Source organism: Sebastes fasciatus, chromosome 15 (assembly GCF_043250625.1).
Source record: "Sebastes fasciatus isolate fSebFas1 chromosome 15, fSebFas1.pri, whole genome shotgun sequence".
Lineage (NCBI taxonomy): Eukaryota > Metazoa > Chordata > Actinopteri > Perciformes > Sebastidae > Sebastes > Sebastes fasciatus.
In genome coordinates this window covers 22,048,054-22,071,035 of record NC_133809.1, presented here as the reverse complement: position 1 = coordinate 22,071,035, position 22,982 = coordinate 22,048,054, and the positions used below count along the sequence as shown (strand labels likewise).

General features: G+C 40.9%; 1 protein-coding gene across 5 annotated transcripts in view; it reads right to left on the bottom strand.

Moving 5' to 3' along the window:
• The window catches only part of ralgapa2 (Ral GTPase activating protein catalytic subunit alpha 2), a 117,813-nt gene that overhangs the window by 67,180 nt on the left and 27,651 nt on the right, over positions 1-22,982 (bottom strand). For 3 of the 5 annotated variants that reach the window (XM_074661145.1, XM_074661144.1, XM_074661147.1), the window contains exons 4-17: positions 14,449-14,506; positions 12,190-12,233; positions 11,907-12,087; positions 11,043-11,158; positions 10,295-10,433; positions 8,907-9,115; positions 7,949-8,194; positions 7,513-7,695; positions 5,574-5,708; positions 5,280-5,428; positions 5,030-5,141; positions 4,531-4,768; positions 3,339-3,518; positions 326-472 (exon numbers count right to left, since the gene is read on the bottom strand). In XM_074661145.1, coding sequence (XP_074517246.1) covers positions 326-472; positions 3,339-3,518; positions 4,531-4,768; positions 5,030-5,141; positions 5,280-5,428; positions 5,574-5,708; positions 7,513-7,695; positions 7,949-8,194; positions 8,907-9,115; positions 10,295-10,433; positions 11,043-11,158; positions 11,907-12,087; positions 12,190-12,233; positions 14,449-14,506 — 2,137 coding nt within the window. The remainder of the gene's footprint in view (positions 1-325; positions 473-3,338; positions 3,519-4,530; positions 4,769-5,029; positions 5,142-5,279; positions 5,429-5,573; positions 5,709-7,512; positions 7,696-7,948; positions 8,195-8,906; positions 9,116-10,294; positions 10,434-11,042; positions 11,159-11,906; positions 12,088-12,189; positions 12,234-14,448; positions 14,507-22,982) is intronic. The other 2 variants (XM_074661148.1, XM_074661146.1) reach the window with 1 other exon arrangement.

Genomic DNA, 22,982 nt, shown 5'->3' with positions numbered 1-22,982 from the left:
AGAAACCATCACACAAACCTTCACATGTTATCCTTAGGGATTTGAAGACACAATATAGACGATTAGGACATGCACACATGCAGTAGTGATGCAGACATACTCTTGACTGTATTCCTAGATATTGTTTTTTTTTTATTACATTTTTCAATAAGTAAGCACAAGACAGTCTTAAGTTCCTGTTAAAACATAAACCTCTCTGCTCCAGTTACTGACTGTCACAACACAGAAACTGACAGCAAACAACGGATAGTGACGGATGGATGGAAAAGCAGGCGGCGGAGGTCACAAACACACAAACGCATGCAGCTCTCAGAAAACACTTTACCTGAGAGTCTGTGAGAGCAAGCAGAGTTACCAGAAGAGATACCAGGTAAGAAAGAGCTCACAGTGTGGAGCAGCATAGGAACGCTTTTAGCAGCGGGCAAAGCCTCGTATAGATGAACACAGTTGCTGATGGACTGGCTTCGCTTAGCTTCCATCAGGGAAGAAAGAAAGAAAGAAAGAAGAAGAGGAAGAAGAAGAAAGACAGTGGAAAAAGAAAAGAGGTAAAGGGAAGGTCAATTTGGTGTTCAATGAAATGAATGAGTGATAAATTCCAGAAATAATTACAACAATGGCTCGGAGAAAGAATTACCAGAAGAAATGAAAAGATAAAATCCAAACTCAGACAGAGGTCTGACGTCACTGAAACTATAAATATAAAACAGTGAGACAACAAGTTTGTTGCATTTAGTGATACAGAGTGTTTGTGTAGGATTGAGTTTGGACTAAAGCTTGACTGATACTGGATGCTGATATTGATATTTGAGAGTTTTAAAAATAACAATAATAAAAATCATTATAATAATAAACTTAAGCACCTTTTAAAATATAGTAACAAAATGCTCTACACAGGGAAAACAAAATGCAAACAAATGAGAAAAAACAATTAAATAAAATCTAGCAAATAAAATGACAGAGTAAAATTCCAAAATAAATTGTGTAAACTGTGTATTGCTTCTGTTTCTTAAACCCTATTCCCATGGGATTAGTATTACCTGGGGACCTTTAGTAATTTGTAATAATTGCGGCGGTCGTCTGTAATCTGCCATGTCTTTAATTTGTCAAGTAAAAATTCCATCGCACACAGAGGTAATGTGATAATATTAGTCCCGCACGAATCTGCATGTTGTGATTGGGAGTCATTTTTTTTTCCTGCCTCTTTCCCGGTCAAGAATTATTGAAGCTGTGTTGGCAATTATAAATGAAAATTTTGACAGCATTTTGGGTGCAATATTAATAATATTAAATATAAATATGATATAGTATAAGATTTTTTTTTATATACGCGGATGTTACACAGAGCCTTGCTTTTACACCCAGGGAATAATGTCAGATAATTCAAATAAAATACAGGCTTTGCTTTTCCCGTGCACATGGGCGATGTTTTCGCCTTCAATTAGTCTCCCTTTCGTTAATTTGATTGACAGATGGTTCATCCAATCACCTGCCAAGCATTTTTTTGAAAGTGCCTGCCCTTTTCCAAACAGTTTCCCATAACGGCTTCTCAGATGGTCCTGTGAAACAAACCATCTGACAGAGTCAGGTTAGGTGAGATACGGCCATAATCTTCAATCACGATACAGGTAATTTCATATCTCGATAACAATATGGATCACGATATAGCATGTTTTCTGGTAATTCAATAAATGGTCTGTATGACATAACCACATGTTAAAGCCTATTTTTGTACACTCCTGTGTGAATTAAATACTTCACAAATGAAAAGTACTGAGTGAGTATTTTCTTATTTTAAGAACTTGAGTGCAAAATTAAGTTTTAAGTGAAATTATAGAGAAAAAATTATAATAAAAAGTAGAAACAATTTAGAAAAATATGTATGATAGACATTTTTATAAATGACACACAGGTATACCTGTTAACCATCCCAGCAACGGCAGAGTGAGAACTGGTTCAACTGGGTCTCTGGCATTGTAGCAGCTTAATGAGCACCATAATGAATTATCCAGCCTTTTTCTCCATTATCAAGACGAGATCTCTGAGCAATATTAGCTTGTATTTTGCATGCAGAAGTACAGCCAAGTTTTGACAGTTGTTCAGAGCTGAGGCATTGCCATTGTGTCTGGATAGCACTTCAGGCTTAATCTCAAAGAGAGCAATGAAAGAGGACAGTCCTATTCTCTGCTTTTCAGCACACTTTAATTACGCCTTTCAGTAAGAGAGATACATCGTCTCTGCTGCAGCCCGCTGCTGCTTCCCATTTATGCATATTAATGAGCATTAATTACACTCTTAATGAAACTATCAAAAACTGCCGTGCAATTGATGTGTGGGGCCCTCTCTTGAGGAGTGGGGAGGAGGGCTGTCGGGCCTTTGAAGATCAATGTGGGAGAAATCCAATTAGGCCAAAGAAAGGGAAGGGAATTTGAAGCGGTAGTGTTTAATGTCCATCTTTGCTTGCACGTAGATACAAACAAACAGACTAACAGAAAAGGTGCATAAACATGCACATGAGACACATAATAGATGTGTCAGCACACACACACACACACACACACACACACACACACACACACACACACACACACACACACACACACACACACACACATACACACACCCCTTCTAAAGACTTCATCCTTCAACACAACAGCACACATACATCTGCTCCCAGCTCAACAAGCTCGTCATTTTAGGACGTCGGTGGTAATTGGGGAGGCGGAAGGCCAGGAAAGTAAAAGGCATCGTCTCCGTCTTTTATCCTCCACATTAAGATTCTGTCTAGACAAAATGAAGACGAGCAAGACAGGCACTGCAGCTAGTTACTTCCAGCTCAACTTATAATTAGCCTGCCACATTCCCATCAGATAAGGGGTGTTTGCTGTGTCTGAATTGAGGTAATGACAATGAGTGTCCAAAGCTGGCCTTTGACATGCCGTCAGAACGGGGATTGTGCGGTGTGCCTGCAATCGAGCTGACATGGAAACATGTTGACATTGGCCGGTGACATGTGGGGGGGAACAATGGGGGCCATCTGCTGGTCTCTTTGTCTTTGGTGCTGGGCCTTTCAACGACACCTGGGCTAGCGTACACACGGACCTGTCTGAAGGCTTTCACACACAGTCAATACGTCTGATAAACCCTGTGGTCTGACGCTGCTCTGCGGAAGCTTATCAGTACTGTGTTGTTGGCCCGCACAAAGCCAGAGGATTAATATAGAATCATACATACAGTACATATGAAGGGCCTTATGAAAACTTTGGATTATATTTGTGCTTGGTGTGATGGTATAGTAATACACAGCTAATACAACGATCACTAATATCACAAGTACTCACCGGAGGCCTTCTGTCGGACGTTGTTGCGGGCTTTCTCTACACCGGGAGCTCCTGACGTAGTGGCGGAGCGAATCCTCATGGGCTCCTGAACTCCTGGCCCGACCTGCTCCCCTTGGTTCCTCCAACTCAGCGAGAAGGAACGCGCCACTGCCGCTGCCTTCTGGGAGTCCTGGATCACACCTGACATGCAGAGAACAACACTTGCTGAGTACTGAGGTGTCACTACATTACATTTTTTGTTTTTATTAATAATCAGCTTTATAATTGGATTTAGCACCACCGACCTCTACTGACATACAAGACAGTTTATGGTGGATTTCAATACAGATGTTATAGAATACAATACAGTTATGGTATTTTAAACCTTAAAAAACATGTCCACACCCCACACACTGCTGTAGTGGCTGTCAACATCGATGTCTGATTGCCCATTTCCTTAAAACATGTTCCTCAACATTTATGACCTTGGAGACCACTAGTGGTAGTATCAAAAAAAGACACGCAGAATGAAGGGCACAATGATGGGTGGAAGTTGGGCAGTTAATAGAGTGCTACAGGGAAGACGTATTTTTGTAGGCCAACCAGGAAGTTAGCATTGCCCTGGGTTCCCTCGACAAAAACCCAATGGGTTTTTTCCATTGGGTTTTGGATTATTGCAGAAAATAAGCTCTGTGGCAAACACACGTTTATGATACTTGATACATGTTTTGTTCTGAAAGATAATCTCCACTAAGATTGCACTATTCCGTTGAGGAAAAGTGCCTTTAGCCAGTCTGCTTGGTCTGTCAGAGGTTCAAGAGCGTGGAATATGATTCCAAATCACATCAGCCAACTAACAAAAGTCTGAGCAAAATCTATACAAGTGAGGTCCAATGCAATTTATGTCAACTTAGACATTTAAAAGCTTTGCAAATGTTATTTTGACCCACTGCTTATGAAAAATATTATATATATATTAGTATTTGTTTTTAGAACATTGGGTCACTGATCAAAAGAAATGTCTTTTTCATGACAAAGTGACAGACACTGACACAACCGAACCATCATTAAGTCACATGTCGGAAAAGAATGAAGCTCAACTGTAAAGTAACCAGTATTATCTTCCTAAAAGTCAATTTCAAACCTTTTTTTTTCTCCACTCAAATTCTAGCCATCCCAATTCCCATTTTTTTCCCCCATTTCTCCCCCTCACCGCGTCCTCTCTGCTTCTTCTCCTTCTGTTCGCTGAGTTTGTCCAGAGGCAGGTTGGCCATGTCCAGGCCATAAACGGAGCGTGCCAGCACAGCCGTCAGCGAGTCCATGATGCTGGCCCACTCTGTCACCAGCTCCTCCCAGCAGGTAAGAGAGGACAGCACTGCCAGCAGCTCGTCCCATAGCTCCCGGGAGATAAATACGCACAGGTTGGCTCGCACCCACGCCACAATGATGGTCTGAATGTGAGACGAGGGGAGATGAATTAGCATTGACGGACAGGGTTGCGAATCTGAATTTCCAGCCCCTGATAAGATGTGACAGCTGAATGCTCACACTGATGCATCTAATTTGGTATAGTGTCTCTTTGGCTTTTTGTCAACAACCAAAACATCCAAGAAACCCAAACCCAGTACATATAGGTTCCTGAGCAACACGGTTATGGTTACTCATAAAAGGAAAATGCAGAGAATTATGTAAATTCAAAGTTCTGTAATTACCCTAAAAAGTATGGATGCTAAACTTTCCGCAAAGCTGTCTTTTCTTTGGTTTTCCTGTGGCCTCTTCATCACTGCCTCTGTGATCCTCAGCAGTACCTGCAGCATCTGCTCCCTGCAGAAACACAGACAGTAAATCAGAACAGTGTCAACCAAAAAAAAAAGTCGCCGTGATAAAAGAATCATCAAATAAAAACCAGATGACGTTCAAGAGTCACGAAGGAATAACTGTGAATCTGAATATTTCACTGACCATGTCTGTGTATTCATGGTGTGCTCCATGATCATGTGCCGGTAGATGCTGAGAACACCCTTGCACACCTCGACCTGGTTATCCAGGAGTTTAGCTACATCCTGGCATGGCTCCAGCAGGAAAACATTGGATGAGTTGGTCAGGAACACCTTTAGGGTGCGTGAAGACACAGTAAAGTTCAGCAAACAGCAAGACAAAAAGTTAAGTAAGACAAAGTCCATACAGTTATTTCTGATTCTAATCACCAGGTGCTGTGATGTCAGGATAAAAAACATACTGAACATAGAGACAGACCTGTAGTGTGGGCTGGATACCAGCATTGACATCCCTGTTCTGCCCCTCGGTGAGAAAGCCCCGATTGATGGCGCTGCTGAACGAGTAAGTCCTCCCCCAGCTGGACGTCCGTCTGTGGCCGTGACTCTCTACCGCCTGCGAGAAGAAAAGGCAGGCCAGTCAATTGGTCAGTAGACATCAGCTAAGATATTAAGACAGATATAGGACGGAGCTTGCATGTTTGGTAAGGATAAACATCTTATGCTCATAACTTGTTTATCTACGCTGTTTTGAGACCCTCATAATGTGGGTGTTGTACCTTCTGACATGTATAGGCAGGTGTGGGTACGTTTTCACATTCACTGTACTTTTACTTTTTACTAGTAATCTACTCTTAACTTTGCTAAATTTGCCATTTATACCTTTGTTACAACCAGTCTTACTAGCTATCTACTATGCCATTTGCTCCATTATTGAGCCGTCATCCAAGCTGTGTGCGCACAGTTATGCAGGAGAGCCCGGTACAACACCGGTACAAAGAGACAATGTGCTTGTGCCAGATATTAAAGCTGCAGTTGGTAACTTTGAGCAAATATTATACAGTTATTTCTATAAAACGGTCACTACATCCTGACAGTAGTGTATGATAGACAGATAATCTGTGAAAAACAATCATGTTCCTCTGTGTCCTCCTAGTGCTCCTAATGGCATTAGCAAGATTTCAGTGTGCCAGAAGAAAACAACAAATCAGAGCCGAGCTGTCCCTGGGCAGCTGTCAATCACTGCTTGTGAAATTCGGGAACTCCGATTCAAACTGTGAAACTAGGCAGCGCTGATCAAATATTAATCAAGATTCTGTTACTGTAATGCACATTTCTCAACTCGAATGTTTTCAGAAACATCTTGTAGTGTACTGTTTAGCTGTAAAATGAGAAAGTTTGCTCCGGCTGGTGGGCAGGGCTTGGTTTTGGCTCGACTGTTTTCAACATGGCGGGCCGGGTCACAAACTTTCTCATTTTACAGCAGACTAGACTGCTCGGCTCTGATTGGTTGTTTTCCTTTGGGTGTGGTGAAATCTTATAAATGCCATTAGGAGCACAGGAAAACATAGAGGAACATGATTTTTTTTCACGGATTATCTATCTCATGCACTACTTTTTTATTATTAAAATTACCATCTGTAGCTTTAATGAGCTGGGCAATGACAAAAAATGAGAAAATCAGGCAAATACCTTTTTTCAATTTAAGGTTTGTTAGTTCTACTATTGTAACTCAAATCCAGTAACTGCACACTATGCTACTGGTGGCCGTTGGAAAGCAGCCTGCATCGCTCTTTCACAAGCCGGCAGTAATACTTTCATTTTTCTATTAATGGCGTATTAAAAGCATATTTAGTCTGTGCAGAAAAAAATGTAGGCTACACACTGTATAAACATCTAAGTCAGATGATCGCTGGATAGATTCTGATGTATTGTAACAGAATCCTCTCGTTGTGCAGAAGTTGGCTTTCTTTTGATGAAAATTAGCCTATTTCTTTCCTTCTACTTGAGTATAGATTTTCAGTACTACAAATTGAAGTTACAATCACACACATTTTAAAAATCATGTACATTTAAAACATATTTCTAACTGCTGCAAAAGTAAAACTCAACAACGTACCCATTTTAGTTTAAATAGAAGCACCTAAAATGTGTTGTTTTGCAATCTGTAATAACAATCCCATGGCTTACAAGAAACTTCCTATTGTATATTGTATGTACTATGTATTATTTTTAACATCCAAACTACTTTTCTTTATCGGTGCACACATAACAGGTGTTCTTTAAAAAAATGTCTAAGCTACACTACCAATCCTTTTGGACCCTTTTACTTTATAATATAATATATAATCACATAAGTAGTATACATCTATGCTATGCTAAAATGAATATGAATTGTCTGTCTGTATGAGAGGTTTTACCTGTACGTGCATGCTGTTAGTCTCTGTGCTGAGTGTCTGCTCAGAGCGGTCATCCACTGCATCTTCCTGGGTAGTCGTCTCAGGCTCTGCCATGAAGCCGGGCTTGTCCTGCAGGATCCACTTCCTGTACACTTTGATCACCTTCCTGGTTGCTGATGCCTCGCAAGACGGCAGCAGGAAGGCCTTAGGAGGGAGAACATTGGCTTTTAATTTAAACTATTACACTATTATGAATGGCTTTTGAAAAGGTAGCCTGGTAATAGGTTATGTTAACAAACGGCCAGCAGAGGGCAGCATAGCACATCTTATCACTGTGTCACCATCCAGTCTGCATTCTAATCATGACCCAGAATGAAAACTATACAATACTTGCACTGTAATTCATTTTACAACAACATCAAATAAAAAGAAATACTGCTTGGTGACCCCACTGTACCTGGTGGAAGACCTCGTTGACAAAATTCACATTGTCTCTGGTGGACAGCAGGATGGCATGCACCATGTCGTAGACATAGCGGTGCTCCTCCTCAATGCTACACAAACTGGAATCGCTGTGCCGTCGATCTGACAGCGTGCTGCTGTTGGAGTGGCTCTTCTCAGGCTCCCCCGCTGGCCCGTTCGTATCCCCATCTGATGTCTTATCCTTCTCCTTCTCCTGGCTGCTACTGCCTGCAGTGACAGTCTGGCCACCACAGGGACACGGTGAAAAATGAGAGTCCCTTAGTATGCTGCAGGGCTGCTTCTGCACGCTTAAATAATTGGACGCTAGAGTCTCATTGACTGCAAATTCCTTAGTCGTGTTTTATGGTAATTTTCTGTGGGGAATGAGTTACTGTACTGGTCATTACTGTAAAAATGATTCTCACCTCCATGCAATCATAATTCATTTTGCATTTAATTCCCCTCTTTCTCTCCCCATGATTACTGTGACTCGATTTAATGACATGTAAACTGACATGTATTGCCCCAAAAGTCTTAAACTATAAATCTACACTACTGTTTATAAGTCCTACTATATTTTAATAATTATATACATAATGATAAATAATAAATATAAAACATTGAGGGACTTCCATGAGTTTTGTTGGTCATAACTTTTCAGGACTGCAAGGGATTGTGGGCAGTGAAACAGTAGAAGAAATGTAAGCAAGTCAATTCCACAGCTTATGATGTGTACTATAGTATTTAAAAGGGGTTGACATGAGAACACAATACAATCTTACACATTCTCTAATGACACGTGTGGGTTTTTTCCCCCTCAAAAACATAGTCTTTTGTGCACAGGTGTCTTCATACAGCTCAGGGGTTTTGCTGCAACAATACCTTCATAACAGCCTATCGCCTCCATCCTCTGACAGTATGGGAAATCAACAGAATGGTACCGTCACGCTCACCTGGATGAGTTTGGGAATGACCTCGGTGCCGTTCTTGGCGCTCTGCGCCGCAGCAGCACTGCTGACATACTTCTTCTCCAGGAAGAAGGTGACCAGCCAGGTGATGAAGGCCACACGGGGTGCCAGGTACTGGTCCCTGGTGCAGAAGGTGCTCTCGTTGTTCCGCGTCACTGGCACATACAAGGGTTTTGGTCTGTGGTGGGGGAGGTCTAATGGAGCAATATAGTGGGAGGAAGAGTGAACGGTGGTGACAGAGGGAGGGTAAAAAGAAAATAAAAGGACAATAGGAAAAGAGCGAGAGAGAGAAAGAGAGAGAGATTAAAACTCCAGATGTCTGGCTGTGAAGGTTTTTTGCAGTTTTCCAGCTGAATCTAAATTTGTTCAATCAACCATAAAGCCTCTGGAACAGAACATGCAGAGTGGTATTTATCATATTAATATAATGATATTAATATAATAAATGGCATACCTCTGGAACTGAACAAGCCGCATGTTATTTATTATATTAATATCATCGTATTGCTCATTTGTTATACCTTTTTCTGTTTTAGAATCTGCTGTTTTGGAGTCCCGCATCACAACAGCACACATCATACCTCATTCTCCCTTCTTTTTTTTGTGTAGTTTAATTAAATGGTTACTGCACACTGAAAACCCACAATTTAATTACTAACTGAAGCCTCCCCTCTGCACTTGAATTCAATGAGCAGAGGGTATACCATAAATTCAAATTATAGGGTTAGCAAAGTAACTAGAGGTTTAAATCAAGGTCAAAAATCAGAATGGTAACTTACTTCTAAAGCTCCTACCTGTAGAATATAAAGCTTACTAACTTTGTCCTCCCCCTTTTACAAAGACGACTCAGTCACTTATTTTGTACACGACCCAAGCTATATCAATCAAATTGAGGGAGAATATTGTAAAATATTGTTCCAGCAAAAACAATGTTAAAAATGTCTGACTCCAAATGTTAAAAAAGGTTTGTTACGCCAAATATATCTGAAATTTCAAGCTAAATGTTTCCATGTGCTACATGTACAGGTCGTCGTACCTCCTCTGCTAATTTTCGATGAACTTGTAATTTTCCTTCTGTGTGACCTAAAGGGCTATAGTGCTTGACGACATCAAAAGAGCCTGCAGTATGAATAGCATCATATATGGAGAATACAAGTATGCTATTATATGATATGATTTTTGAATACAAATGTAACATATAGTAAGCATGCATTACAAACTGTGACTGAGATGAAACTGAGATGTTACTGCCCAAATAGCAGCTCTTGAGTTTAAGTAGTGTGCACTTTTGCAGTAATAGAATATTCACTTTTAAGAGGCTTCAGCACAAAGGAAAATATAATATAATATATATATATAGTATGTCATCTTACCTAATAAAGGCTTGTAGAGGTTTGTAAGCTTGGTGAAGGAGGGGAATAGATGTGGAAGGTAGTACTTCTTGAACAGGCTGAAGAGAAACCTGAAGCCCGTGTCCTGGTTCTCTTTGTTCCTCCATTCTAAACTGGATGCCTGGCAGACGGAGCACAAAGGCAGACAAGGTCAGGCTACAGGGAGAGGAGATGTTTCCAGCATCACTCAGAAAAAGCAACAGCGTATTGTTTGCCACACAATACTTTGAAGGTTCCTCTAACAAACAAGGAAAACAGGTTTGGACTAGGTACACATAAGATTAACAGGTTAAAACTTCACACACATAACAACTGATATTGTATTTAGTTTTTCATCTAACTGTTGTACAAGACAGGGATTACAAACTACCGTAAACAGGTAGTACTGTCTGGAGAGTAATTTAAACTGTTAAAAAGGATGGATAAAAGAATTTAGCAAATTGTGCCAGCTGCCAATAAAGCCTTTAAAAAGTAATTCAAATAAAAAAAGATAAATCAGGGTCAATATGCATCGATTCGTGACCACTGATCAGTTAGAATCATGACCAACATGTATTTGTCCCTCCGTCTTACATGCAACAACCCTTCACTACATTATCACCCGTGCCACTGCAGTCACTCCAGACTGACAACGGATTCAGCTCAAACGTGATCTCTAAGTGATGATAATCATTATGTAGCCAATAATCCGGATAAAAAAATATATTTTCCTAGCATTATTAGTTATTACCTGGATGACCATGTACTTGAGCAGTGTTTCGAGGATGTAACAGGTCTGGTCATCTGCAACCTTTTCTCCTACCACGGCTGGAACCAGCGGGGTAATCTCCTCAGGCACCACCTTGGCTGCTCAGATCAACGGATACAAAAGTTAAGTGTTTGGAAAGCAAGAGTTCCCCACTAAAAATGGGAACCTACACAATCTGATATCAGTGTAGTATGTTTTAGATTTACCTTAAAGGGATAGTTCGGGTGTTTTGAAGTGGGGTTGTATAAGGTACATATCAATAGTATGAGGTACTTATCAATATCAATAGACAAAGCGTATTTTATTCACCTAAAAAAATCAATATCAGTTTATGTGTACGCTATATTTAGAATGTTTTCACTGCTTTATCTTGCTGTCAGACAGCCCTTTCTGACGGGGAACTGAAGCCGTTATCTATGCTCTCGCCAATGCCAGCAGACTCCATTGAAAAAGACTGTAATTTTACCTTGCGGATCATGGGGGTTGCTTGTCTACCGCTGCCTCAGAAATATTCTAAATATAGCGTACACTTAAACTGATATTGATTGTTTTAGGTGAGCCTTTCTTTTAGGTGGCTAAAATCCGCTGTGCTTCCAGCCGCGTCCACAGCAGTACATTGCTTTGCTTCCGTGCTGGTACTCCTGTCTGTTTCTGCAAAGTGGGAGTGTGCCGATTGTCATCTACTGTAGGTAATACACTGACTATGGATAAGTACCTCATACCACCTCGCTTCAAAACACCCAAACTACCCCTTTAATGACCACTCATCACAAAACAGGCTCTATAAATGTCTCAGAATCAATGTCATTACAAATTCATCACACATGTAGAACTATTCATATTCACCATCAGGGGGGTTGGAGAAGGGGTTGTAAATGATGGTGTCGAGGGTGCAGAGCCCTCTGGTGGAGGGCACAGCGGGGAATCCTGGCACCACACAGGCAAAGATAAGGAACTGCTCCTCAGCACAGTTGTCCCTCAAGGCCTGCAGCCACAGCAGGAAGAGACGGATCCCCTCACAGCGGATCTACACGGGACGAGATTAGGACAAAGAGTAGTGTTGTAGTACATCACGTGGCTGGAAGATGGTGATTTTTCACATCTTGTGGCGATGAAAACAGAACCTTACCTTGAATGAATTTCCAGTGTGTAGAAGCTTTTTCAGAATAGAACCTGGAAGAAAGAAAAATCCAAATATTAATCTACAGACATCTGCTACACGACGAGCATAGACACAACAAACAAAACAAAAGCCGACAGGGAGGGACCCGTTTGTCGTCTCCACTGAGGCAAATTGACCTTGATGGCTGATCCTGACAAACTAGCGGGGAGAGTGGCAAGGCTTCACTTTTCCCTGATGAAAATTAACATCAGTTGGCAGCGACATGCATTCATGAAGGCAATCTGGTTCCGCTGTAATCAAATGAGACATTGCTCTGATTGCTAAATACCTTGGGCGGAAGAGGTCTGTCTGTGTCTGTGTGTGTGTGTGTGTGTGTGTGTGTGTGTGTGTGTGTGTGTGTGTGTAAGGGCATGCTTTTGACATTTTGCAGACAAAACTGTTCTTATGAGGTCCCCGTAGACTGTGAAGAAATTTCGGCTAGTTCTTACAGGGATTTTAAAGGAACAGTGTAACATTTTGGGGGATGGAATACAATAGTCATAACTATGTTTTCATGAGTGTATAATCACCGGAAACTAAGAATCTTTGTGTTTTTGTTAGCTTAGAATGAGCCCTTCATATCTATATAGGGAGCGGGTCCTCTTCATGGAGTCCACCATGTTGCTCCGTCATGTTTCTACAGTAGCCTAGAATGGACAAACCAAAAACTGGCTCTAGAGAGTGTCTTTCGCGTTTTTATGTTACCTGAAGGCCACCGTAGTTCCCTGACACGTTTGTGAAACTGCGGTAATGTGAGCAACAGAGTGCAAAACCGTGGTACCGCCAGCCGCCGTCTGACTTCCGTTGCTCCTAAAGTAGTGTTATTATGGTAAGGATGGGCTCTGAGCGAGGCGAACGGCGTTACCACGGTTTTGCACTTGCCGGCTCACGCTTACCGCAGTCTTGGAAAGGGAGGAGTGAGCGGAGGGATTTTCAGTTGGTTGAGATCTGCAACCACACCACAAGATGCCAACAAACCCTACACACTGTACCTTTAACTTTAGGATTAAGGATCAAATATGGATTATATTAAGGAAAAGTTAGGCTACTCAAGAGGTGTGTTTAAGTCTTGATCATGAAGGTTATTAACTGAGCGATTTGACCAGGACATATTTAAGTGGTAGCCATGAAGAAGTTGCTGAGTCATTTTAAAAGTATAGCAAAGCTGATGTGTTTATGAGTGTTTTTGTCTGCTGCTTTTATTGTTCTCCTCTCATCAGGTTCAATCAATAACATTTCTACGTTGGACACAAAAAGGGATCCTTTCAAAAGCTCTGCTCTCGAGGCTAAGGACAGAGGGAGTTAAAAGTAAGCAGACAGAGGATGATAAAAGGTGTGAGAATTTTTTCTTCAGCTTCTAATGGTCTGTGTCAAACGTCTGTGACCTTGCAATCCTCAGCGAAAGAGGACAAAACCACTACAAGTCATTAATGTCATTCCTGAGCTTCCCGACCCACCACAAGGAATTTGTCCCAGGGGCACTGAAATGCTTTCAGCAATGCTACTGGAGGTAGAAAAAAATGAGAAAGAAAAAGTTCAATTCAATTAAAACTCCGGTATGGCGAGAAGCTATCCAGCCGACGCTGAGCGTTCTTCAAAGCAGAAGTACATTGAAAGCACCGCATCTTGACCAGTGACACGTGAACTGATGAGCGCCAAAGAATATTCTATGAGAGTTCAAGAAAAAGCCAAGAGGCAGCCTTGAGCCTGTGATGATTTGTTGTGTCCAATGACTGACAAAGTGGTGAATTTGTCTAGGGCATCCAACCCCAGATGAGTCTTGATATTTTGGAATTGCGAGCCTGAGGGGAAGGCCAATCTACAACAGCGATCTAGACCTGGACTGTTTGGCTGCCAACGGCTGACAAACAACAGTTATAATTGGGGTTATCGCTTCTTGCAAGGGGGTTTTCCTTTTTTTTTGTGTGGGACTGAAATCATGGCAGCATAATTCAATTACTTATTTGCATTTCAAATGAAGTGCTCATTTGCATTTCCCATTTACATTCTCTTCTAAGACTAATTATTTTCTCTTCATTATGAAAGGCTTAGGCTCGGCTGTGGTGACCATTTTTTGTCCTGAAGTGTATCTTAGAGGTTACAGAAGCATAAGGAGGGAAGACACATGCATACGCAGTATATAAACTACCCGTCAGGTGCAACAGAGGGACAAAGCTTAGCATTCAAGGCAGTGCTAAGTATTTCATATGGTGAACAAATACATACCTATACTGTGAAACTGCCATCGGTTGTAGATTTTCTCAGGCAGATGTTGTAGAATTTTCTGGTGAAAAAATAGAAAAAGGTTATGATTAGGTTTGGTAAGTGATTAGTTATTAGAGTTTATTACATGGCTTTGTTGAATACTTGATTCTGATTGGTCAATTACGGCATTCTGTGGTCTGTTATTTCTTTATAGCAGACTGATGCTATGTATAACAGACCGTTGCTATGGATACAGTTCTGATCTCTGACCCTTTTTGAGTCAAATTATTGATTTCTTAATTAAGTAGCCGTGTAATAAGCCTCGCGTCAGGGTCCTGCATTGCCCCGTCAGGGTTTATTTCACAACAATGACCGGCTCGCTGTACATTATCCCTTACTTGACACATTTCAGCAATAATGATAGCACGATGGCAAAATTAGGTTCTTTTTCATTCGCCATAAGTAAGTACCGACCAACTCTCGGCTTTATTCTGGAGAATACATTTTCTTTTGGAGCTGAAACGATTAGTGGCCAAAGAAATCATGACAATAGAAAGCACATCAAATACAATACTGCATTTAAATGACTATAACATACAATTAAGTATTGTATTTAAACTTTCTTTGAAAGAGTAAATTTAAAACTGGGGGTAAAGAATGTGATTAAAAAAATGTGAAAAATGTATTTACAGTAGTGTTTAAAATGTAAAACAGATACAGTAAATGTGGCTTGTGTAGCTTTCTTTCATTTAGGGCTGCAACTAACGATTATTTTCATTGTTTATTAAATCTGTTGATTATTTTCTAAATGAATGGGTTAGTTGTTTGGTCTATAACATGTCAGAAAATGTTGAAAAATGTTGATCAGTGTTTCTAAATGTCTTGTTTTGTCAACAACTGAACGATATTCAGTTTACTGTCATAGAGGAGTAAAGAAACCATAAAATATTCACATTTAAGAAGCTGGAATCAGAGAATTTTTATGTTTTTTTCTTGAATTACTCGAACCGATTAATCATTTTTCGAAATAGTTGGCGATTAATAGTTGACAATGGATTAATCATTGCAGCTTTAGATTAGTCGATCAACAGAAAATGAATTCATTTGGCGCAAAAATAGCAAACATCCACACAGTATGTGATGGTAAATTGAACATCTTTGGGTTTTGGACTGTTGGTCGGACAAAGCTAAACATTTGAAGGATGTCACCTTGGGATCTGGGAACTTGTGATGGACATCTTTTACTACTTTCTGACACGTCATAGACCAAACAATTAATCGTTTAATCAAAAACATAATCGGTAGATTAAGCAATAATGAAAACAACTGTTAGTTTGCCTCTTTATTTTCTTTATTTGATCCTAAAGAGGGAGGAAACAATAACTGACTTTGTTTTGGTAAGTGGCACTGTTTCGCCAGAGCAGTATACACTTAAGGAATGCAGCGTCCTTGCCCTTTCCCTCCACTTGGCCTAGCATGTCTACAGATCCCTGTGACACGGCACAGCACTGAGAAATGTCATCACCTCGCCAACAACCGCTTTACAACTCAATTAGAGCGCCCTAACCTTTCAGCAGCCTATCATTATTCTTGAATGCAGCGACAGGTTAACTGGGTGCCTCTGGAGAGAGGAAAAAAAAAAGGCTGGGGGGACGGCAGATGTGTGTGCGCGTGCACGCCTGGCTAGTTAATAGTCAGCGCACTGTGAGCAACTGATGCCCCCAGTGGCTCGCTTATCATCAAATCCTAATCACTGACCCAATAAGACTTCATGATTGCAATGTAGAGGTCAAGTCTGTCCTTTACTGCTTTACGTATGCAGCTCTGACCCACTCGACCACACAACCGACTCTGGTCGGCATGATAAAAATCTGCCCCGGAGAGTGAGAAACACAGGCAAGACAAGGATACAGAGCGTGACAAAAACTGTGCATAAAAGAGCTACAATGATTAAGTCCTCTCCAGCTACAGATGCAAAGTGCTACGGCAGCGTCTGAGTGAGGAATAAAAAAGACAAAAAGAAAGATGAGCGGAAATGAAACAAAGCTTCAGAGGGGAGACAAATGAAAACGTCAAGTGACAGCTTTTGTAATCTCAAGGATTTTTTTTTTTTTTTTTATCTTTGTTGATATAACAATGTAGATCAAATCATTTAATCAATGAATAACTTTGAGCGAATACAAATCCTTTGGCAGTTTCTGAAAAGGAATTTGTAATTTTGAAATTATATATCTACCAATATTTAATTTTTACGAGGACTGTCAATTGATTAAAAATATTTAATTAACTTTTTTTTTGTGTACCTTAAAAGGGAGATTTGTCAAGTATTTAATACTCTTATCAACATGGCGGTGGACAAATATGCTTGCTATATGCACATTTCTGTACATATTTAATATTGGAAATTAATTAACAACACAAAAAAATGTTAAATATTGTCCAGAAACCCTCACAGGTACTGCATTTAGCATAAAAGAAATATGCTCAAATCATAACATGTCAAACTGCAGCCCAACAGGCAACAACAGCTGTCAGTGTGTCAGTGTGCTGACTTGACTATGACTTGCCCCAAACTGCATGTGATCATCATAAAGTGGGCATGTATGCAAAGGGGAGACTCGTGGGTACCCATAGAACCCATTTTCATTCACATATCATGAGGTCAGAGGTCAAGGGACCCCTTTGAAAATGGCCAAAATTTAGTATAAGTTTGGAGCGTTATTTAGCCTAAAAAAACGCAAGTTGCGATTTTTAAAAAACAATTTGCATTAACGTGTGATCGTGTTAACTTTGATAGCCCTAATTTTTACATAATAAATTATAAGTTTGCTTGTTTCTATGGTTTATTTAGGCAACCAAATGATCAGTAGTTAAATCTTCATAATACCACAATGCAATTGCTCTGAAAGACGGCTGTTTTTTGCCCTGTGCTACGCTACATTATACTGAGAGATCTGTGGTGGTCCAGAAGTCATCTCATGTTTTGAGTGTCTCAGTTTGTCAACAACATCCTTCTTCCCTCGTCATCCCTCCATCTTTAACTTTCCCTTTTTGTCCTCTGAGACTAAATCCCTGTCATTATCAGTGACAGCGGAGATGTTGAAAGACATACATCACTTAGAGGGGGGCGCTGGATGTCTATCTGTGCTGTTCAATTTCTCCCTGATCCACAGACGTGATGGTATGCGCGTACAGGCGCGTGGCTGCACCTTGCTATTGATCCCGCATGGGATTACTACAGCTTCGTACAGGCCTCCTTCACTCTGTCTCCTTGGGGCAGCAGACACATTATGCTAGGCGGCAACTCAGTGGGGTAGCCTGCTTAAGCCTTTCCCAGTGTGTGTGTGTGTGTGTGTGGGTGTGCAAGCAGACACAATAACACCGTCTTTCTCTCTCCTCACAGAGCACCAGGATCGGAGAGTGGGAATGAGATGGAGAAGCTAGCTCAGAAAGACTCCCCGCGGAGCTGGAATGGTGGCGGCAACAATGAGGAATTTACTGGCTGATATGAGGCGAATGGAGAGACCGCCGGACTGAAGGTTGGTGGAGTTACTCTAATCTGCAGCCGTACTCCAGCATAAAGATGGGGGCATTACTGTGGTACAACTACAGCCTTAACACATTTACATGATCCGCACTTAGGTTTCCAGTCGCAGGGCCTGAACATGACATGGAATACACTTCTCCGAGAGGTGGTCTACAAGGGCTTTTTGACAGCAGACACAGACATGCAATACTCTGGAGAAGTGTAATCATTTACATGTTGTTTAGGTTTTTGATACAACTCAGAGATGATTATACCATCTAAAGTAGGGCTGGCAATCCATTCAAATATTTAATCGCGATTAATCGCATGATTGTCCATAGTTATTCTCGATTAATCACATTTTTTATTTGTTCAAAATGTACCTTAAAGAGAGATTTGTCAAGTATTTAATACTCTTATCAACATCAGAGTGGACAAATATGTTATGCAAATGTATTACTGGCAATTACCAACACAAAACAACAACAAATATTGTCCAGAAACCCTCACAGGTACTGCATTTAGCATAAAAGAAATATGCTCAAATCATAACAGGGCAAACTGCAGCCCAACAGGCAACAACAGCTGCCAGTGTGCCAGTGCGCTGACTTGACTATGACTTGCCCCAAACTGCATGTGATTATCACATGAGGTCAGAGGTCATGGAACTCCTTTGAAAATTTAGGAGGCTAAATGAGCGTAATTTAGCCTCCTTTGCGCCCGCTGCAACCTAAAAATCGCGTTAAAAACGCGTTATTATGGTGTTAACATTGACAGCCCTAATTGAAAAGCAATGTAATCCCCTGAGGCATACAAATCCTACTAACATACAGGAAACCCACTAAAACAATATGTACATCAGTAATCAGAAAATGACCAGTGTGTCAATCACATAACAAAACTAAGGCAAACTAAGATTGCAAAACACAGTAAAAAGTGTACTAGGGAATAAAGTGAAATACTGTTAACATGTATTATCTTTGCATTACAGCATAACATATTTTTGCCTACAAAGAAAATGAGACACCGACGCTAAAAATCACCTGTAGGGTTCATGTACGGTGTGAGAGAAGACATCAGTTACACACCTGCTTTGTTTAAAATGGTTCAAACTCTGCAGAACAAACCAGACTGCTTATTTACATGCTAACCAAATTTCTGAGCCTTGTCCCTCATTATTTCCTGGTAAAGCTCTGGGTAAAGTTAAGCAGACAATGCATATCTCAAATGACTCTAAAATGTAATGAAGTTTAAAGCCTGAAGCACTTTTTTTTTTCTTGTTTTATTTTAGAATCATTTACCAAAATGCACTGAACTATGACCAAAAGTGACAAAGGTGTTTTCATTCTCTTCTGTCGCCAGTGGGTGGCAGCAGCAGAGTGCAAACAAACTCCTCCCTCAGGCGTCCAATAGCTCAGCCATCAGGTTTTCCTCTTTGCTCTATGTGAAAGCCAAGCTGCAGCAGGCTTTTGAAACAGTTTACATGATTAGAACAGTTTTGGACAAAAGAAGAAAGCTAAATGGCATGACAACAAAGCCATACATTTATATTTAAAAAAAAAAAAAAATGCATCAAAAAATGTTCAGAAATTAGTGCTCTTGTACGCGACAAAAAAAGTTATCTATAAAAATGTGCGGCAGAAACTTTAAATAAGTTCTAGTTTGAAGGGTAAACACAAGCACAGGTTAAAGCATAGCCTTATTAAGATTCACTCACTCAGCCTGCACCAAGTGCAGACCTGAGCTACACTTAGTAAATTAGCATTCATGCATTAACCAATAACCCCCCGCTGCTGAACTGTCAGTCATAACTAGGACTGCATGAAGAGGAGACAAGGGGGGAAAAAGAAATCACTTAGCTAAATGGCCCTGGGTTTTCAGCAACATGTTTTTAGTCAACATGTAGAGGAGAGTTTCAGTCATTCATTCCAAGATGTGCATCAAGAGGGATACGATGCCATTACACCAGACAGAGAAGACGGTCAATTGGGTGTTCATGAAACAGAGTGACACTGTGTTATTAATTACCAACTTACTAATTACGGACTATTTACATAACACAGCGCTTAAATGGTGCATTTCAGTGTGGCATTTAAATGAACATGAGTCACAATTAATCGTTTGTTTGCCATGAGCTATGGCAGGTGGACAACAATACGCTTAATTTGTGAATGTTAAGTTTTTGACAAATGCAATTATTTGGAATGTGTAGTTTTTTTTGGAAACAGCAATTAAAAATCAGGATTTCTTCTCTCCCTTGTCTGTATTCCTCAGCTTACTGTGTATGCTGGTTCTGTTTTGGTTTCTGAAGATAGTTGTGCTGTCATATTGGTCAGGATACCCCTTTAGATTTCGATCTCAAGTGGACATCTTGGTTAAATAAAAAGGTAAATCAGTCAAAAGCCTCAGATTTTCTGCAGTTTCCTATAAGACAACAGCTTTTGCATTACCCCTGAGCTGAATTAAAAAGGTTAACTAGATATAATAATCAGAAATACCTATATAAGTCAACGAGCAAGTCAAGTCTTAAATCTAGATGAGGGGCTTTTACAGAGGATTACGAGGGGAATTCAGAATGCTGAGTCAGGTCCGGATGACGGACGACAGGTCACGGAGAGGTCATATCCTGGAGAGAAAGTGGACATGAACAGACTTCCCTCTGAGTTCTGCTGATCCCACAACTATCCCTTAACCTGTTCCACAACCTCAGTGGCACCAGGATCAAACTGCTTTCAGACAGCGAGAGGTCATTTACAGTCATACGGGAGCATAAACAAGCCCCGAAGAGCTCAATGTGGTCTTGTGACTAACTGTTTTTCTAATACAGAACTTGGTCTTGTCTGGTTTCAGTCCTGGAATTACTCATACGCACACACCTGCTGCGTAATTAGAGTCCATCTAAAACAGCTTTTCAGTACCTTTCTCACTACGTGCTTACATATGCTTGCACTTCATCTGTACGGCCGCAAGAGTAGGGCTGGGCGATATGGCCAAAATCTTCTATATCGATATACATCATTTCATATCTGAATAACGATATATATATCGCGATTTCTGGTACTTTAATAAATAAATAGTCTATATGGAATAACCACATGGTGAAGCCTATTTGTATACTCTTGGGTGATAAATACTTGACAAATGAAAAGTACTGCGTAGTTTTTCTTTAATTAAGAACTTTAGTGCAGTTTCAAGTGAAATTATAGAGAAAGAAATGAATGTATATTTCCAGCTATACAGTGACTATGTTTACATGCATGCACACAAATACAGAGTAGTCACATTAGGACAATAGTGTGATTTAACTACACTGGGGTATTCCCACAAGCACAATTCTTATCAATTGAGATTTTCTGAGAAATTTGAGAAGATGATAAATTATCATATTGAATTACCGCCCAACCCTAAGCGAGAGGCGACATAAGAGGCGATTAGAGAGAATGCATCTTGACTGCAATACAAACGGCTGCCAAAGGGAAACAGAGGTAATCCAACTGACAAGGACACACCTGCCTAGTATTGTTGCTCTAAAACTCTTAAACTGTGTAAACACATGAACACAAAGCTCTGACAACAAGCTGCATGGGGAGCACAAGCAAACAGTTGTTTTCATCAAGTCCTGACACAAGTTCTCAATCGGATTTAGGTCTGAACTCACTTTGCCAATTCAGGACACAACAAATTTGTTTAAAGGTCCTGACACACCAAGTCGACGGTTGGCCGTCGGACAGTTTGGGATCGTCGGTGAGCGTCCGTCGGTTTAGTTTTTTCGGTGTGTCCCGCACCGTCGGCTCTCATCTGCCTGTGCCAGAGTTTTTTCGGCCGCTTCAGCATGTTGAATCGGCGGCGGCGCATGTCGGTGAGAGAAATCACTCTGAACGGCGGTTCAGCTTTAACGAATCAGTGCAGGAGAAGAGAAAGGGAAGTGAGGAAAGCAAGCAAAGGAGTAAAGTCAAGAGGTAAAACACATAAGGCTCTTCTCATTTTCCATTTTCATCTTATCTGATCATTCCAATACACGGATATTTTCACAACGACACGGCGCTTTGTTTCATGTATGTATCATAACAACAGCTTGTATATCCGCGGTCTTCCGGTTTCCATTTTTGAATGACAAATACAGACTACTGCAACCTGCTGGTAGGGAGAGTTATTTCCTCTCACGCAGGCGCAGAACGTACGTGGTAGGTGGCCGTCGCCTGTAGTCTTTGCGGTGTGTTTGGCGACGTGAGGCGACCCAACTGGTGGCCTTTGTCGCCGTTAGTTCTTTGACGTTGGGTTGGTGCGTCTAGACCTTAAAGCTTTTCCCTCTCTACCTTCACAAGCCTTCCAGGCCCTGTTTCTCTTGGTGCCCCATCACTCACTGACATCATAGTTTGAGAGAAAAGCAGCGCCTTGAAAGTTTTTCGTATTCTTTCCACTGGCTTTGTTTGAATGTTCCCTTTGTCTCCATGAGGTAGTTATAGGCAGGGAATTGACAAACAAAGCCATTCAATGTAAGTGTATCTAACATACAATTACTTGTCACACCTTGATTACACACAAGGTTTCCACTGAACTTGTTATGCAACTTCTTAAAACAATTAGCAGCACCAATGATGATTTAGGTGTGTCATAATAGAGGGAGGAGAACAATGCTTTGTACCTACAGTACAGCAGTATTCAAATGTGATGTAATTGATCATAAGGGACTTTTCTGTCCAGCATCTTCAGCAATGTTGCATCATTCTCACAGAGATTAGGTCTCCAGTCTATGTCAGTTCTGGTGCAGCAACACAAGCTGCCATGGCGGATGCCTTCGTGGCAGCAGACACAAAGGGATCCTGGAAGGGAACGGCCGATGGCTGCCGATGGCTGCCGATGGCTGCCGATGGCTGCCGGTGGCGATGGGGGTGGGGTGTTCCAGCAGAGTTTAAGGGGGAGGGACAAAAAGATTACCCCCTCTAGATATCCATTACTCAAACGAGCTCAGCATGGGGGATCGTACACCCCCCACAGCAAACCCACAAAAAAGGGGGTCACATACCTC